The sequence below is a fragment of the Carcharhinus amblyrhynchos genome, unplaced genomic scaffold, assembly GCF_965287045.1.
Source record: "Carcharhinus amblyrhynchos unplaced genomic scaffold, sCarAmb.v2.hapA scaffold_39, whole genome shotgun sequence".
NCBI lineage: Eukaryota > Metazoa > Chordata > Chondrichthyes > Carcharhiniformes > Carcharhinidae > Carcharhinus > Carcharhinus amblyrhynchos.
The window spans coordinates 6611421-6630567 of NW_027649780.1; the positions used below are offsets into that span (position 1 = coordinate 6611421).

Below are 19147 nucleotides of genomic sequence, written 5' to 3' on the forward strand. Positions count from 1 at the left end.
CACTCTCTGCCTCCTATTTGACAACCAATCCTCTATCCACGCTAACACCCTACCCCCAACTCCATGTCCCTCGACCTTCTGCAATAACCTCTTGTGAGGTACTTTGTCAAACGCCTTCTGAAAATCTAGAAAGACCACATCCACCGGCTCTCCTCTATCCACCGCCCTAGACACATCCTCATAGAACTCCAGTAAATTTGTCAGACACGACTTCCCTTTAATGAAACCGTGCTGCGTCTGCTCTATCAAGCAATTCCCTGAAAACACTTCTTCTTAACCAACTACCTACCACTGTTTGTTGATTGATTGCAGGTTCTGGTATCTCAACTGCTGAACACCAGCCAGTCCTGGAATAAGTTTAATTTTAACTCATTCTAAGTAAATATTCTCACCCGGTCCTCTGTTGAGACCCTGCTAAGTAGCTTTAATGGTTCATTGTAGCACAAACTGAGCAGTCACAGGAATGTGGTCGAGATAGTCCAGTCCCATCATGCCTCACATTCAATCTGCAGTCCTTCAGTTATATGTGCCTGTATATAGCAGTCTTGGCCACTGTCAACCCCAACACTGCCATTTTGAACTGCTACAATGCCTGATATGTAAGTACACCCACAGTGTTATTAGGGAGGTATTTCCAGCCACTCATTCCAGATTTCCTCAAGACTGTTGGTGGATACCAGACTGATACATTTCATTCAACCACACCCAAGGTGAGTTATTCAAATCTCTTTATTGTACAGAACAATATATTCACAATAGCTTTAAAACATAATTCAAATATTCCAATTTTGATTTCAAGTATTAACATATTCTGTTAGTTTGTTCTTTATTGTCAATGTCAAGCTGGGGTTGTTCTCCTTGAAGCAAAGGAGGTTGGGGAGAGATTTGATAGAGGTGGGCAAAATTCTGACAGGTTTAGATAAGGTGGATAAAGAAAAGCTGTTCCCATTAGCTGATGGGACAAGGATGGGGGGGACACAGATTTAAGGTTTTGGACCAGAGATGCAGGGGGAGGATGTGAGGAAGAATATTTTGACATAGCAAATTGTAATGACCTGGAACTGGCAGCCAATGACAGTGGAGGAAATGGAGACAATAAACAATCACAAAGGAAATTGGATGGGCATTTGGGGGGTTTCAAACAGAAATGGTGACTAAATAGCTCTGAACTTCCGAATACCCTGTCACTCTGTGATCCTTGTGAAATTTGAAACCAGGTATTTGCAACAGGACTCAAAGAGCATCAACCCACTGGAGGCAAAGTTGTGAGACCAGCCAGTCCAGCAGAAGGTTGTGAATCTGTGGAATTCCCTGCACAGTGAGCAGTTCAGGCTACCTCACTGAATATTTTTAAGGCAAGATTAGATAAATTTTTAACAGTAAAGGGATTAAGGGCTATGCTGAGCAGGCAGGTAAGCGGAGTTGAGTCCACAAAAAGAACAGCCATGATCTTACTGAATGGCGGAGCAGGCTCAAGGGGCCAGATGGCCTACTCCTGCTCCTAGTTCTTATGTTCATATGTTCTTAAAGTCACCCTCTGCCCCTCCCCAATGACTAACTGTAAGAATGAACAAAATGCAATCCTTGATGTAACTGAGAGCAGAAACAATAACTGTAGAATCGAACCCCTGGAATCACTCATGAACTTGTTGGTGTCTCAGCAGGGCGGACAAAATTCTTAATCCTTTCCCACACTGAGAGCAGGTGAACAGCCTCTCCCCAGTGTGAACTTGCTGGTGTCGCCGCAGGCTGGATGAGTCAGTGAATCCCTTCCCACACTGACAGCAGGTGAATGGCCTCTCCCCAGTGTGAACTCTCTGATGTCTCTGCAAGCTGGATGAGTCACTGAATCCCTTCTCACACTGAGGGCAGGTAAATGGCCTCTCCCCAGTGTGAACTCGCTGGTGTCTCCGCAGGCTGGATGAGTCAGTGAATCCCTTCTCACACTGAGGGCAGATGAATGGCCTCTCCCCAGTGTGAATTCGCTGGTGCCTCCTCAGGCTGGATGAGTCAGTGAATCCCTTCTCGCACTGAGAGCATGTGAACGGCCTCTCCCCAGTGTGAACTCGCTGGTGTGTCTGCAGGTTGAATGAATGACTAAATTCCTTCCCACACTGAGAGCAGGTGAATGGCCTCTCCCCAGTGTGAACTCGCTGATGTGACTGCAGATCACATAACTGACTGAATCCTTTCTCACACCGAGGGCAGGTGAACGGCCTCTCCCCAGTATGAACTCGCTGGTGTGTCCGCAGGTTGAATAAATGACTGAACTCCTTCCCACACTGAGAGCAGGCAAATGGCCTCTCCCCAGTGTGAACTCGCTGGTGTTTCTGCAGGTTGGATGACTGAGTGAATCCCTTTCTACACTGAGAGCAGGTGAATGGCCTCTCCCCAGTGTGGCTGCGCCGATGAGCTTCCAGCTGAGATGGGGCTCTATATCTCTTTCCACAGTCCACACATTTCCATGGTTTCTCCATGGTGCAGGTGTCCTTGCCTCTTCCTTGGATGGACAATCAGTTGAAACCTCGTCCACACATACAATGCGTGTACAGTCTCTCCCCGCTGGAAATGGTGTGATAATTATTCAGGCTGTGTAACCGGTTAAAGCACTTTCGTCAGTGCACTGGAACACACTCACTTGAGTGTGGCAGTGTATTGGTACTTTTCTAGTCCCGCTGATGTTTGAAATCTTTTCAAATTGACAGACCAGACAACCAATTCTCCTTCTAAATTCAAAGGGCAATATTATTCAGGTCCCAAGGAATATGACTCTATCAGATCTAGATGTGACGTTTGAGATTTCGGTCTGAAATTCCTCTTTCAATGAGCTGTAAAACAAGTTCACAAAATCCATCAGTGTCAGCACAGGATAGAAATTCAGAACCACAATTCTAGTTTCTATGGAACATTCTTTCCTCTCTCAATTCCCAAAATCTGTAAATATCTGTCCCATACACTCTCCCTCCATTCTCACTCTGCTGTATCTAACATTCACCCTCCCAATTCTCCTGAAGGTGCTCATTGAGGCTGATTCACAGATCCATGCTCTCTGCTTCCTATCCTGGATACAGAGATCACAACAAATAGGAGCTGCAGTCAGCTATTTGGCCCATCAAGCCTTTTAAACCATTCAATGAGATAACTGGCTCATCGACTTCAGTGTCATTCTCCCCACACTAAACCCATATCCCTTGATATCTTCAATGTCTAGAAACCAATCAGTCTCTCTGCTGAAAAGGCTCAATGGCTGAGGAGTTGATAATTCCAAAACTTGACCACATTCTTGAGTGAAGAAATCCCTCCTCATCTTATTTCACATTCGTTTTAAAAGCCTTCGAACTTCTCTCAATCGCTTTCCCCAAAGTGCATCAACTAATCAAGAAAAGTCCGGCAAAATCGAATCTTTTACTGATAGAAGTTTTTTAAGGCAACAGAGCAATCTGAAGCCGTTGGCGTCTCGACAGAGCAGAGTGAGTCCCTTCCCTCACAAGGAGTAAAGGATGTCACTGTCTTCCAGAGAGAGAGAGAGACCTGGACCAACCTTTCCAGAGTCTGCAGCCTCCCTTTATTCATTTCCTTTCTCTTTAGTTGCTGCAAGTCCCCAGTTTCCCCCACAGTGAGAAAAGAAATGGAGAGGGGGAGAAAAGAAAGACTTTTTCTCACAGATGTTCCAGAGCGGAGGAAGTTTGTGTTTTACTGAAGCTCAATCTTCATGCACGCAAAGCCCGCGATCTGATTGGCTGGAGGACCAGAGTCCTTCCGGTCCTCCAACGCTTTCCATTGGTCAACACCGCTGCAAGCAGGTGGGGGAGGGTGGCTTCCGCACATGCGCAGCTTACCCTTCCCTTGGACATGCGCAGTCCCGGGTCACCTGCCTGAGCGGCTGATATAGCGGTCTCCGAAGCGCGAGGGATTGTGGGAGCTGTGGCCGCCATTACTCATCCGGAGCCCAGACACCAAACTCCTGGGATTGGGATGAAAAGTGCGGGTGGGGAGCATAGCGACCCCGCCCTGACACTCAGGACATGTGGGGGAGTCATTGTATTGGATTCAGAAGTTCCCTTAGCAGTTTGTTCACTTCATGTGGAAAGAGTTCGTCTCCAAACTCCTGGGACTTAGTCCTTAATTTGACATATACCCCCCTCAACACGCCCTTCCCTCACCTCCCTCTGCCCTTCCACCTCACCTCCTCTCTCCTCCCCACGCCCCTCGCCTCTCCCTCCCTCCTATTATCTCCACCTTCTCTTTACCCTGTCCCCCTTACCCCGACAACGCCTCCTCTCCGGGCCACCCCTCCTCCCACCCACTCCCCATATCGCCCTCACCTACATCTTACATTTCCACCCATGCACTCTCCCACCCCTCACCCCTTGGAGAGAACATGCTTAATTAATCTACGGAGGCAAGACAGAAGTTTTAGTTCTACAATTCCGATCTTGCCTATGTAGGTTTATTATTAAATCCACACCCAAAAATTTGCCTGTCAGCTAGAAACTGTTTGTTCCTCAAACAAGTAAACAGCCTTGTTGATATTAGAACCTTGATGTGGAGCAGTTGACTAACAAGTGATTTTACTCTAATACATCGATCATCCCTTTTACTAAATCTATTCATTCATTCTGACATTTGCCCCCTTTTGGTCATTGGCCCAGTCCAAGGTAGCCAACTTCCTTTCCCTTTGCAATCTTCTTCTCACAACTAATTTTAGATATAATTGAAGTGGTATAATTGGATATAAAAGCTGTGATAACATATAATTGCTGTATAAATTGCATAGACTTAATAAAATTCACAAGCTGTCCCTTCACCAGTATCCAACTTGTAATTAATTCTTATTAAGTATTATTTGTCCCTTGTCTTCATTTGCCCCAATCCAAAATTCCATTTACTTTAATATTGTCTTACAGTCAGTTTATCTATGGAGTATGTGTATGTGTATGTGCCTTTATCATTTCAAAATCATTTCTCACTTTTCAGGCCATATTACCATTTTATGCCAGGCTGTTTGTCAAGTAGCTGAGCAAGTTCCATTAGAATCCTAGAATCAATCCAATGCAGAATGAGGCCATTTGGCCCATCGAGTCTACATTGACCACAATCTCATCCAGATCCTATCCCCATAACACCACTTATTTACCCTGCTCGTCCCCCTGATTCTAAGGGGCAATTTACCATGGCCAATCAAACAAGTGCACACATCTTTGGACTGTGGGAGGAAACCAGAGCACCCAGAGGAAACCCACGCAGACTTGGGGAGAACTTGCAAATTCCGCACAGACAGTCACTCAAGGCCATAATTGAACCCGGATCACTGGTGCTGTGAGGCAGCAGTGCTAACCACTGTGCTACCATGCCACCCTTCATTCTTCAGTGCAACTGCACCGTGTACTCTCAGATGTTAGTTCATTCCCAATTTACAAATTACTTCTGCAATCTCACATCAGTCTTCGAATTCCTTCTTCAATGCTCTGTTGGAGTCTCACCTTCATAAGCCATCTTCACACATTTTCCCTCCCTGCTAAATGTTGTCACTCATTTTATTGTAAACAGTGTTCTTTGTCATGCTTATTTGCATCTCTCTGCCCTCCCCCCAAATCAATGTTTTGCATTTGTGGAAGGTTAATCAGGTTTTTTGGGACTGTGCTGTGTATTTTATCAGTCACTTTCATCATCCTGAATTCCACTGTTTTACAAAGGATGCCCCATTCAATCATTCTGTCAGAATCTTCAGAGGAAAGTCAAAAGTGAGTGTTAAAGGGGTTCTTCATCTCAATGTCTTTGCTTACTTCCTCCTCTACAGTCCCAATGTCTCAAATGGTATCCAGATGATCAAATTCAGTTCTCTCAAATAGTTCATAGGCAAAGAAACAAATATCTCCAAGAGAAACCTGTCACTCATTCATCTCACCTAGACTTCACTTTCACTCAAATGCTCATAAACACTCCAATATATGGATTGCTTTAAACTACACTTTCAGGAGTTCTGGAGGTTGTTTAGAGTCAAATAAATCATGAAATATTCTCATAATATCTGTAAACAGAAACTGAACATTTCTGTTTGATTCAAGGCATTATCAGCATTGTTATTTCCCTTAAGCATCAGGTAATTTCCATTTTAAATGCTTGAAACAACAATTCATATCAGATATTTATCAATTCCAATATCAAAGGCAGGCTTGGTAGTTTTCTGAAAGGTAAAGTCTTTTGTTCTCTGCTTTAATTCTCAAAACTGCTGACTTCACTGGGACCTGGAGACCAGCATCACCTGTTTAAAAAAAACACAACCAATCCATCTGGCTCTGGCCAAGATGCCAGTGAATTAATATGTCCAATCATAAGTTACATTAATGAAAACAAAGGTTGTGTGGGGATTTATAACAATTAACTTTCAATTCGTTTGTCTATCTTTTTTTAAATGCCAATTCCAATTTCCAATATTTGCTACTTAATCAAAGTTGAAAGAAACACTTCGTGGAATGTCTTGTTGACCAATCTCAACAATTTTAACTCAAATATTTTGGAAAGTTGAAACTGGTTTGCTGCCAAACTGCAGCCTTATCTTTATGTTTTGGGAACAAATTGGCCTTCACAATTCTTACCTTGAACAATATAATTTCAAACCCAAATACATTCCTTTCACATTTTAGTACAGTTTGAACTTATTTCAAACTGAAACTCATGGCCGTTCAAATTAAATTCATTTTTATTCCCATTCCAAGCTAATTCTCTGAATCCATGATGCTTGCAAATAACACCCTGCTTTAACAATGACTTTACTCAAATGTACAGTATTCCTTCAATTGGGCAAATAAACTTGGAGTAAGTGCTGTGGATCATGACGGTGCAGAAGTCATGGCTAATCTCACACACCAGCATTCCCTTATCTCACAGGAGAGGGAAAGGAGAGGGGGAGGACCGTTTTCAGTGATCCTGGTTTTGGCGATAACAACTACATTTGCTCACTGATGACAGGTTTGTGTCTCAGGTTGTTTGATTTTAGCTCAGTAGTAGTTCTGCTTCAGGGAGGTGTCTCTTTGTGGCTGAATTCACTTCCTCAAAGTCCCCATGGCAACTTCAAACTCTTCACTTGATCTGATATTTTCTGATTGTAGACAAATATCTTGTTCCAGAATTTGGCCTAACAGCAGTAGTTTTTTTCTGGAAGAGAGAAATGTTTTCACGTGGTCAGTTTTTAATGATCTGAATGTACCAGCTGGGTGGAATCTGGGGAGATTCTAGAAAGACCAAATGAGTTAGCTGAATAAGATAGGGTATTTCCATTGGTAAGGAAGAGCAAAACTAGAGGATATCAATCAAAGATATCACCAAGAAATCAAATGGGGAATTCAGAAGGAACTTCTTTACTCAAAGTGGTGAGAATGTGGAACCTTCTCACCAGAGCAGCTGTGGTCCCCGCCCTCCTGTATCCATCAGAAACATGGACAGTGAACAGCAGACACCTCAAATCCCTGGAGAGATGTCACCAACGTTTCCTCCACAAAATCCTACAAATCCACCGGTAGGATAGGCATACCAATGTGAGTGTCCTCTCCTGGGCCAATATGCCCAGTAGCGAGGCACTGATCAACTAGACCAGCTGCAATGGGCAGGTCACATTGTCCTCAAGCCCCACATAAGACAGCCGAAACAAGTGCTGTACTCCGAGCTCTGCAATGGCAAGCTGTTGGAGAAAATTCCTAATAAGTTTGAGAAATTTTAAACCATTAGGCATTTCAGACACTACCAGCATTGAGTTAAATGACTTAGAAGCTAACAAGGGAACAGTCTGCATATGCGAATACAGTAAGAGATTTAATCAAGTAATTCTGATTTACTTGTAATTCAGAGTTTTAAACAAGTAATTTTGATTTAAACATGAATTTTCTGATTTAAAATGGATGTTAGCTGTATTTTAAATCAATTGTAACCTTTAGCCAAAGGCAGGCTGCTGCAAGGCATGATGGTACAGGGACACTTACAGACAGGCTACATTCTTCAGAACAATGAAGCCACAGAATTTGCCAACACTTGCCAGTGAAGTTTCTAACAGAAAGGTTTTCAAGGCAGCTTCACGAATAGGATTCATTCACACTGTCCAGATAAGACAGTGCCTTCTCAGACATGAAAATTTGCATTTGTCTGGTGGCAGAGTGAGAGCCAGTGGGAACAGTAACTTTGATCTTTATAGCTAAGCATCCGGGGTTGCTAAGCAATAGAGGAAGCGGAGTCAGCAATAGGGGGAGGAAGTGTCCTGATTCTATGGACAAATTAAACCCCATTGTGTCAGAGGATAAAATGCAATTGGCTAAAGTATATGACATGTAATTAACAATTTTTTGTGTTAAAAATGATTGGTTCATACCTAATGAAAGGTGGGAGAATTTGACATGAAGAATGTAGAATTGATCTATCGAAAGCATTTTATGACAGAGTTATTGCAGAGATCAGGATGCTTCTCTTCTAGAGAGGTATTACACTGTCCAATAATGTTTCCCTTCGATCATTGGTCAAATAAAAGATAAGTCTTTAAACTGGGACACTGGCTTTCGTGAGTCTTTGTATTGTCTGAAGGTTTTGGCAATACCTGCTCTCCAGTGGTAATGTACCCAGTGTGTTGGGGGCAATGAACTCAGAAGAATCATTCAACACTCAAGCCTGATTCAATCAACAAACAGTTTATTGAGTTACCATTACCACCTGTAAAATTTTTGTCTTTATCTGGGGTTGAGGTGACAACAAGAGAATTCTCACAGTTCTTCCAAATTCCTCCAGGCTACATTTAAAATTTCCAGATTTAACTGGTTTGAATAAATCCACAATTATAAACTAAAATAGACACGAGTTTCTGAGTGATTTAAAACAAATCAACTGACTGCTGAAAGGGTTAACTTTTCTACAGAGCCTAAAGGGGTGGGGAGTGAGCAGAAAAAACTTGGCACTCAATTATGGCATTTTACATAATTTCAAAAAAACTTTCTAACAACAAAACAAACTTGATTTTAAACTTCATCTATTCATTTTTTTGTTACATTCCTCAACCTAATTATTGTAATTTGATCAGTTATAGTTAGGGATGGTAACTTTTGTGCTTTATAAACTGATTCACTCATTTTGTTAATTCTACATGGGCTCGGAGAATCAGAACCCAGACTTCTTCATTCTTATCCTTTTTTTCCTCTCCCACCACTCCCTCTGTTTGGGGGAGGGTCGTGGGGATTCCAAATCTCATTTTATCATAAAAGTGAAATACTGCAAATGCTGGAAAATCTCAGCAGGTCTGACAGCATCTGTGGAGAAAGAATAGAGTCAATGTCTCGAGTCTGGATGACCCTTTATCAGAGCTCTTCTGAAGTGTCATCCAGACTCGAAATGGCTCTATTCTCGAACTGTTTTATCGATAGGTTTTGTGTTCTTACTTTCCAAATGGCAGGTAAGAGACCTGTCCGGTACCCACTCGATTTTTCACTGGCCATGATGGGGTAAGATAATAACCATTACGATCTACTCTCAGAGGATCCACTTTTCAGTCCAGTGCTACTTGGAGTATACCGTCACTTCACTGACTATCGGGTCAAAAATCAGTCACCGTTTTTATCACAAATTTAAGATAAATTAAACAATCCCTGAGAACACTTCTTAATTTCTTAACCAACTATCTACCACTGTTTGTTGATTGGTCAGACCCCCATTTTTTACAGATTTGGGTATCTCAGCCACTGAACACCAGCCGGTCCTGGGATAAGTTTAATTCCAACTCATTCTGAGTAAATATTCTCACCAGGTCCTCTGTTGGGGCTCTGCTAAGCAGCTTTAATGGTCTGTAATTGCAGAAACTGAGCTGTCACAGGAATGTGGTCAAGACAGTCCAGTCCCATAATGCCTCACATTCAATCTGCAGTCCTTCAATTAGAATATGTGTCTGTATGTAGCTGCCTCGGCCACGGTCAACCCCAACACTGCCTTCCTGAACTGCTACAATGCCTGTAAATACACCCACGCTGCTACTGGAGGGATTTCCAGCTCCACATTGCAGACTTTCACTAACTGTAGGTGGATACCAGATTGATACATTCCATTCAACCACACCCAAGGTGAGTTATCCCAATTTCATTATTGTCCAGGACAATATATTCACAATCTCTTTAAAACAGAAATTCTACATTCCCATTTGATTTCAGGTATTAACATATTCTGTTAGTTTGTTCTTTATTGTCAATGTCAGGCTGGGGTTGTTCCCCTTGGAGCAAAGGAGGTTGAGGGGAGATTTGATAGAGGTGGATAAGATTCTGACGGGTTTACATAAGGTGGACAAAGAAAAGTCGTTCCCATTCGCTGATGGGACAAGGACGAGGGGGGACACAGATTTAAGGTTTTGAGTCAGAGATGCAGGGGGAGGAATGTGAGGAAGAATATTTTGCTGCAGCGAATGGTATTGACTTGGAACCCACTCCCTACGAGGGGTGGAGGAAGTGGAAACAATCAATTACAAAGGAAATTGGATGGGCATCTGGGGGGTTTCAAACAGAAATACTGACTAAATATCTCTGACCTTCCTAACACCCTGTCACTCTGTGATTGTTGTTAAATCTGAAATCAGGCAATCGCAACAAAGCTCAAAGAGCATCAGCCCACTGGAGGCAAAGCCATGAGACCGGCCAGTCCAGCAGAAAGAAACCCTCCCCATTCACCAGCTGTGAGAATGAACAAAATGCAGTCCTGGATGTAACTGAGAGCTGAAACAGTAACAGCAGAATCCAACCCCGAATATCACTCGTGAACTTGTTGGTGTCTCAGCAGCTGGGATGAAATTCTGAACCCTTTCTATACACTGAGCTGGTGAATGGTTTCTCCCCAGTGTGAACACACTGGTGTCTCCACAGGCTGGTTGAATCACTGAATCCCTTCCCAATGCAGAGCAGCTGAATGGTTTCTCCCCAGTGTGACCACGCTGATGTCTCAGCAAGTGGGACAGTCGAGTGAATCCCTTTCCACACTCAGATCAGGGTAATGGTCTCTCCCCAGTGTGAACTCGCTGGTGTTTCTGTAAAGTGGATAACACAGTGAATCCTTTCCCACACTGAGAGCAGGTGAAGGGTCTCTCCCCAGTGTGAATTCGCTGGTGTGTCCGCAGATTGGATAACTGGTTGAATCCCTTCTCACACTGAGAGCAGGTGAACGGCCTCTCCCCAGTGTGAACTCGCTGGTGTCTCCGCAGTCTGGATGAGTCAGTGAATCCCTTCCCACACTGAGAGCAGGTGAATGGTCTCTCCCCAGTGTGAACTCGCTGGTGTGTCCGCAGGTTGGATGACTGAGTGAATCCCTCCCCACACTGAGAGCAGGTGAACGGCCTCTCCCCAGTGTGAATTCGCTGGTGTGTCTGCAGAATGGATAACTGGTTGAATCCCTTTCCACATTGAGAGCAGGTGAATGGTCTCTCCCCAGTGTGAACTCGCTGATGTGTCAGTAGGTTGGATGACTGAGTGAATCCCTTCCCACACTGAGAGCAGGTGAAAGGTTTCTCTCCAGTGTGAACTCGCTGGTGTGACTGCAGGTGGCGGAACCGAATGAATCCCTCCCCACATTGAGAACAGATGAACGGCCCCTCTCCAGTGTGGCTACGCCGATGAGCATCCAGCAGAGATGGGTATCTGTATCTCTTTCCACAGTCTGCACATTTCCATGGTTTCTCCATGGTGCAGGCGTCCTTGCCTCTCCCTTGGGTGTTTAATCAGTTGAAGCCTCGTCCACACGCTGTGAATGGTGTGATATTTATTCAGGCTGTGTAACAGGTTAAAGCTCTTCAGTCAGTGCACTGGAACACACTCACTTGAATTTGGCAGTGTGTGATGCTTTTCCAGTCACACTGATGTTTGAAATCTTTTCAAATCTCCTTCCCGACTCAATGGCCGATGATATTCAGGTCCCGAGGAATATGACTCTGCCAGATCTAAACCTCATGTTTGAGATTTCAGCCTGTGATTCCTGTAAAACAAATTGACACAAGTCATCAGTGTCAATACAGGATAGAAATCCAGAACAGACAATTCTAGTTTCTACGGAACATTCTTTCCTCTCTCATTTTCCAAAAGCTGTAAATCTCCATCCCACAAACTCCCTCCATTCTCACTCTGCTGTATATAATATTCAGCCTCCCAATTCTCCTGAAGGTGCTGATTGAGGCTGATTGACAGATCCATGCTCATTGCTTCCTGTCCTGGAGACACATAGCTGAAAATCTCCATGCAGGCTGCCAGACAGAGCTATGCCCATATGACTGGACTAAAAATGAGTGGAATGTACAGACTGGACTCACTTCCTTTGCCTTCAGTTGCTGCAACTCCCCAATTTCCCCCAGAATGAGAAAAGAAATGGAGAGGGGGAAACATTGATTTCCTCCCAGATGTTGCCCAGAGGAGGAAGTTTCACTCTGAAGCTCATTGGACAACTTCCGCATTGTGATGCCACAATAGAGCCCTGCCTGAATCAGCGAATAGGAATCACTGTAGCTCTGTTATATATTTCCACTCATCGAGTCATTACAGCACAGAAGGAAACCATTCAGTAACTCAAGTCCATGCTGACTTCTGTTGAACAATCCAGTCAGTCCCATTCCCCTTCTATATTCCCTTTCCCCTGCAAGTTTATTTCCTTCATGTGCCCATCTCATTTCTGAAATATATTAAAGGGGACAGTATACAAATGTAGGACAGCGACGTGTCTGATATTGTTATATGGTAGAGATTAAATATATTATTTATGGCTCTGTAATAAAATGCACTTATCTGATTGTGTAACATTGGACTGGAGCTAGATTATATATTTGGACAAATCTCTTCCCTCAGAGAATTGTTGGTATCTGGCTTCCTCTTCCATGGGGACTAGTGGAGGCATTGAATATATTCAAAGATCAGTTAGACAGTTTTTGAATGACAAGGGAGTCAAGACTTATTGGAACAGGCTGGAAAAATGGAGAGAAAGCTCAGATGAGGAAGGATTTCTTCACTCAAGGATGTGGTGAAGTTTTGGATCCCTTTTTTGCAAATTGCATCCCTTTTTTGCAAATCCTTCCATGACATTATTGTTTCCTATTTCCAGTCACACCAGTGTTTGGATCGTTTTCTACAGACATACTTACATTCAGGTTCTGACGAATGGAGTGGGCTCTGTCGGGTTTTGATCTGATGTCTGGTTTGAGTTTCCCTTCAAATTTTGTGGTCAAATTTGCTGTAAAAAAAAATCACCGTCAGTCAAGCATAGAAATTAAGCGAGAAACGTTTCTCTTGGGTTGGGTTTTCTGTGTGTAAATCCTCCCCTCTAACTCCCTGTAAAAGGAGTTTCCAAAGTCCATCAGTCAGTCCAGGATAGAAATGCTCAACATTCTCTCCTCCTGCTGTCAGGGAGCACCGCGCATGCGCACTGCTGTCCATCGCCCCGGTAAAAATGGCTGCCGTTAACTCGGGGCCTCCAACTCAGGCATCTGTGGTCGCGACCCCGAATGGTACGAATGCAGCACCGAGCACTTATTATTCGGGGTTTCCTGTCTCCACTGGGTGCTTTTGAAGCCTCCCCATCCCGCCGCCGCCTCCATTACCCTCCAGAATAAGCCGTTTCCCTGGAAACCCGGAGCCAATAAAACCACCTTGCTGCGACTGCAGCAGCAACACCCACTGCGCATGCACTTTAGATCGACAGTACGCATGCGCAAAGTCTGTTGCGAGGCTGGATCATATTCTGATTCCCTGTGAATGCTGGGTAAAATAGCCACCATTGAAGTCTGCTCTTGCATAAACATAATCATGTTTTGTGATTCAATTACGACTGAAGCCAAAGCACCAAGGTATAAAATTTAAATAACTAACACAGCAGCTACCAAACCATCACATCAATACTTGGAGTAAATGAGTGCGCTGAGATCTGGCTTGGGTGAAATCATGAGGATCACTTGTCATCACAGAATCTAAGAAATTTACACTACAGGATGCCATTCAGTCCATCATGTTTATAACAGATGAAAATGAGCTATCCAGTCCAGTACCACCTTCCAGGTATAGGTTGATGGTCCTAGAGAACACAGCCTGTCAAGTCCATATATGACTATCTCCTGCATGTGAACATTTGTCTCCACTACCCTTTCAGAGAGTGAGTTTGATACCCCACCACACTCTGGGTGAAAACATCTCCACACTTCTCTAATCCTTCTGCCAATTGCTTTACCTCTCTGACCCTTAGTTCTTGAAATCTCTGTTAAGGAACTGGGACCTTCTGAGCCACACTCTCTGGCTAACCACTCCCTAACTAGAACGGTGCTGAATACTCTAGCTGTGAACTAGCTACTGTATTTAATAGTTCCAGGATAACTGCTCTCTCACCTTCCATTGATTCAGTATAATGGAAACTGGGACTTGCAACCTGTCAGCATTTGAAAGATATTCACAAATGATTGGAGGGTTTCTTATAAACAACAAAGAAAATAACAGCACAGGGACAGGCCCTATGGCCCTCCAAGCCTGCACCAACCATGCTGCCCAACTTAACTAAAACTCCCTACCTTTCTGGGGACCATATCCCTCTATTCACATCTCATTCATGTACTTGTCAAGACACCCTTTAAAGTCACTATCGTATCTGCTTCCACTACCACCCCTGACAACGAGTTCTAGGCACCCACCACTTTTTGTGTAAAAAATCTGTATCATACATCTCTTTTTAACCTTGTTCCCTCGTAATTGAATCTTTCACTCTGAGAAAAAGCTTCTAACTGTCCATGCCTCTCATAATATTGTAGACCTCTATCAGGTCTCCCCTCAATCTCTGTCACTCCAGTGAGAACAAAGTTTCTCCAATCTCTCCTCATAGCAAATGCCCTCCATACCAGGCAACACCCTGATAAATCTTTTGTATATCCTCTCCAAAGCCTCCACATCCTTCTGGTAGTGTGGTAACCAGAATTGAATACTATATTCCATGTGTGGCCTAACTGAATTGGGATCTTCCTCTGTTCTGTCCACTCGATGACTTTCTTCTGTGAATATCTAGCTGGAGTATTGGGCCCTGGTGTGTTTCCTTGTTCATCTTGTTGACTCTAAATATTGAATCTTGTGATTTCAGACACCAGATATTTGAACGCCCAACAACAGATAATCTTTTACTGACTGTATTAATAGCACTGCATTACTACACAGTATAGTTACCCCATCCAGAGAAAGGGAGAATGCTAGGGTAGAGATTATTTCCGAGCTGAATGTGAAAATGGATTCACACAGTCTTTCCAATTACTGACAGAGAGCACAATTACACCAGAGGAAGACCACTCAAACACTTAACGTTTGCAAAGGGATTTGCTGAGTGGTTAACACCAACTTTAAAAGCTCAAAGCATTTGATCCAATTTCAGCATTCTTATTGGTGAAGGCAATTTAACTGTTCTATCTAGGAGTGCACAAATCACTTGTTCATCTCAACAAGTTCACATCTAACTGTAGGTGTTTGTTGTGTTGTCAGTCACACCCAGGACAGCACTCTGGTGGAAGGCCTTTGCTGCTTAATTGCTATATGAACTGATTTAACACACTTGACCCTTGACCCAATGGTATCAATCATAATCAGATTGCAAATCGTACTTTCTATTGAAAAACGTGGGTTTGAATGGCGAGGTGATTACCCAACATTCTCCGCGGGTGAGAATGTGTCCTATCCACATTACTGCAATTGTTGCACATGCGCGATACCTGGCTCTGACTGGGACATGCGCAGTGTCTGACTCTGACCGGAGCATGCGCATTCCGGGCTGTGTCTGGAGCTGCGAGGAGCCGGAAACAATGGAGTGAGGTTCAGTAATGGAGCCGCTGGGTGACCGGGGAGGGATAGAAGCAGCGGAGTGGGCTGGGAGGCTTCATAAAACACCTTGTGAATGCCTCAATCCAGATAATATGTTCCCGGTACCGTTTCAATCGGGCACCGAATAGAGTCGGAGCTGAGCGTCTCCAGGCCCGGGTTACCGGCCGCCATATTTATAGGAACAGTGTACAACAGGGCGCATGCGCTATGAGTCTGGACCAGTTACCAACTCTCCCGGATTGGACTGGAGTCTCCAGGAATTTTTTATTTGTCCATGGGATGTGGGAGTCACTGGCTGGGCCAGCATTTATTGTCCATCCCTAATTGTCCTTGCGGCACGGTGGCACAGTAGTTAGCACTGCTGCCTCACAGCATCAGAGACCTGAATTTCATTCCTGGCCTGGGTCACTGTCTGTGTGGAGTTTACTTATTCTCCCTTTGTCTGCGTGGGTTTCCTCCCACAGTTCAAGATGTGCAGATTAGGTGCATTGGCCATGCTAAATTCTCCCTCAGTGTACCCGAACAGGTGCCGGAGTGTGGCGACAAGGGGATTTGTACAGTAACTTCATTGCACTGTTAATGTACATCTAATTGCACAAAAAGATGAGTCTAATTGTCCTTGGACCCAGTGGTTTGTTAGGCCATCTCAGAGGACATTTTAAGAGTCAACCACATTGCTGTGGAGAAATATTTAGACCAGACTGGGTAAGGATGGCAGATGTTTCTCCTAATTTATTCACACAATGTGAGTATCACTGGCTGGACCAGCATTCATCATCCATTCCTATTTACCCTTGAACTGAGTATATTTCAAAGGACGTTTTAAGAGTCAACCACACTGCTGGAAATCTGGAGTCACACATAGACCAGACTAGTAAGGACAGCAGATTTCCCTCCCTAAAGGACATTAGTGAACCTGATGTGTTTTTGCAACAATCAACAATAGTTTCATGGTTATCAGTAGACTTTTTATTCCAGATTTTAATTAAATTCACAATTCACCATCTCCCAAACCATAGGATCATAGAATCCCTACAGAGCAGAAGGAAGACATTTGGCCCATCAGTTATGTGCTGACTCTCCAACAAAGCAGCTTACCTCGGCCCACCACCCAGCCCTATCCCTGTAACCCTGTGCATTTAGCATGGCTAATCCAACTAACCTACACATCTTTGGACTGTGGGATTCAAACCTGCTTCTCTGGAAAATTGTTCGGACACTAAAAAATATACTTTTTTGTAATTTTTCTTTGAACATTTTGTTTCACCTGCTATTAAAATATTGACAATAGATAAAGGTTGTTTGGTTGACCATCAGTCATTATCCTGTAAAGTGATGAGTCTTTTTGCTTTTCAGTTGGCCTAGGAAAGCAGTGTGGGATTGATGTGTTGACTGATTAGTGGTTGAGGATGGGGGCAATATAAAAGATGTGATAAAACATCCAGGAACTCATTGAATCACAGTTTGTGATTATAGAGGAGAGAATGTTGTGAATTTCTATCCTGGACTGACAGTGATGGTTTCTGTAAATTTACAGGGTGCTGGAAGTGGAGAATTGACAGAAGGGAAACACAAATCAAACATCACATTGTGATCTGACTGAGTCATTCAACACAACAGGACCGGAATGTCAGCAGAATCTGAATGAGGAATGTTACAGGTTTGTTGATTCTGTCAGAGAGAAGATTTCAGGTCTTCCTGTGACTGGAAAAGCCCTGAGATTCACAAATCCTGGTTAGACCACACCTGAAGAACTATGCTTAGTCCTGGGCAACATACCTCAGGGAGGACAGAATGGCCATGGAGCGACTGTAGTCCAGATTTACCTGAGTGATATTTGAACTCCCTGGGTTAAATTACAAGCTGAGATTCCAGGAAGTCATTAGACCACAGAGGAGGCCATTTGGCCCATTGAGTCCATGCCATCTGTCTGGAGCAATCCAGTCCCATTCCCCTGCTCTTTGCAGCTTTATTTTCCTCTAATGCCTATCCAATTTCCTTTTGAAATTATTCATCATGTCCATTTCCACCCCAATCATAGGCAGCAAGTTTTGGGTCATTAGCACTCACTGTCTAAAAACATTCTTCCCCACATCTCCTGTACTAAAAAACAAAACAAAGAACAGAGAAAATTACAGCACAGGAACAGGCCCTTTGGCCCTCCAAGTCTGCATCGACCATGCCGCCTGATTGAACTAAAACACTCTTCCGGGGACCATATCCCTCCATTCCCATCCTATTCATGTATTTGTCAAGATGCCCCCTTAAAAATCACTATGCTCTCTCTTCCACTACCTCCCCCGGCAGCGAGTTCCAGGCCCCCACCCTCTATGTCAAAAATCTTGTCTTGTACATCGCCTTTAAACCTTGCCCCTCAAATCTTAAACCTATGCCTCTTAGTAATTGACTCCTTCATCCTGGGATAAAGCTTCTGACTATCCTCATAATCTTGCAGCCTTCTATCAGATCGGCCCAGAACCTCTGTCGTTCCAGTGAGAACAAACCAAGTTTCTCCAACCTCTCCTCACAGTTAATGCCTTTCCAAACCAGGCAACATCCTGGTAACTCTTTTCTGTACTCTCTCCAAAGCCTCCACATCCTTCTGATAGTGGGGTGACCAGAATTGAACGCTGTATTCCAAGTGTGGCCTAACTAAGGTTCTATATAGCTGCAACATGACTTGCCAATTTTTAAACTCTATGCCCAGGCTGATAAAGGCAAGCATGCCGTATGCCTTCTTGACTACCTTCTCCACCTGCTTTGCCACTTTCAGTGACCTGTGTATCTGTACACCCAGATCCCTCTACCTATCAATTCTCTTAAAGATTCTGCCATTTACTGTATAGAAGCATTTGACTTGATGTAACATTGAGATAATGTTGAGCAATTAATTTAAATCATGCAGACTTTGCACATGTTTAATGAGAAAGATCCAACGTGTTTGGCCCGGTTTCGAACCGGGGACCTTTTGTGTGTGAAGCGAATGTGATAACCACGACACCACAGAAACAAATGACTGTTTACGTAAAAATTAGGAGCAGCATTCAGCCCCGCTCTCCCATTCAGTAGGATTGTGGTGATCTAATTTTAATCTCAACTTCACGTTCCCGCCTACTCCCGATAACCTTCCACTTCCTTGTTTATCAAGAATCTATCTAGCTCTGCTGTGAGATATTCAAGGACTCTGCCTCAACCACCTTTGCAGGAAGAATGTTCCAAAGTCTCACAATCCTTTGAGAAAAAAAATCTTCATCTCTAATTTAAACAGGTGACCCCTTACTTTGTGGTGCCTAGTTTAAAATTCTCCCACA

At 43.7% G+C, this 19147-nt stretch overlaps 2 protein-coding genes across 3 annotated transcripts in view; one reads left to right on the top strand and one right to left on the bottom strand.

Annotated features, from left to right (window-relative positions):
• The window catches only part of LOC145363664 (uncharacterized), a 106206-nt gene that overhangs the window by 85142 nt on the left and 1917 nt on the right, over positions 1 to 19147 (top strand). The window contains exons 1-2 of one of the 2 annotated variants that reach the window (XM_080218873.1): positions 15809 to 15827; positions 17374 to 17496. In XM_080218873.1, the coding sequence (XP_080074999.1) occupies positions 17488 to 17496 (9 nt within the window). In that variant the 5' untranslated portion in view covers positions 15809 to 15827; positions 17374 to 17487. Of the gene's footprint in view, positions 1 to 15808; positions 15828 to 17373; positions 17497 to 19147 lie in introns of those variants that run through there. The other variant, XM_080218872.1, reaches the window with a different exon arrangement.
• The window catches only part of LOC145363571 (uncharacterized), a 53203-nt gene that overhangs the window by 27293 nt on the left and 6763 nt on the right, over positions 1 to 19147 (bottom strand). The window contains 2 exon segments of the mRNA XM_080218755.1: positions 1672 to 2317; positions 10945 to 11667. Of these exon segments, the coding sequence (XP_080074881.1) occupies positions 1672 to 2317; positions 10945 to 11667 (1369 nt within the window).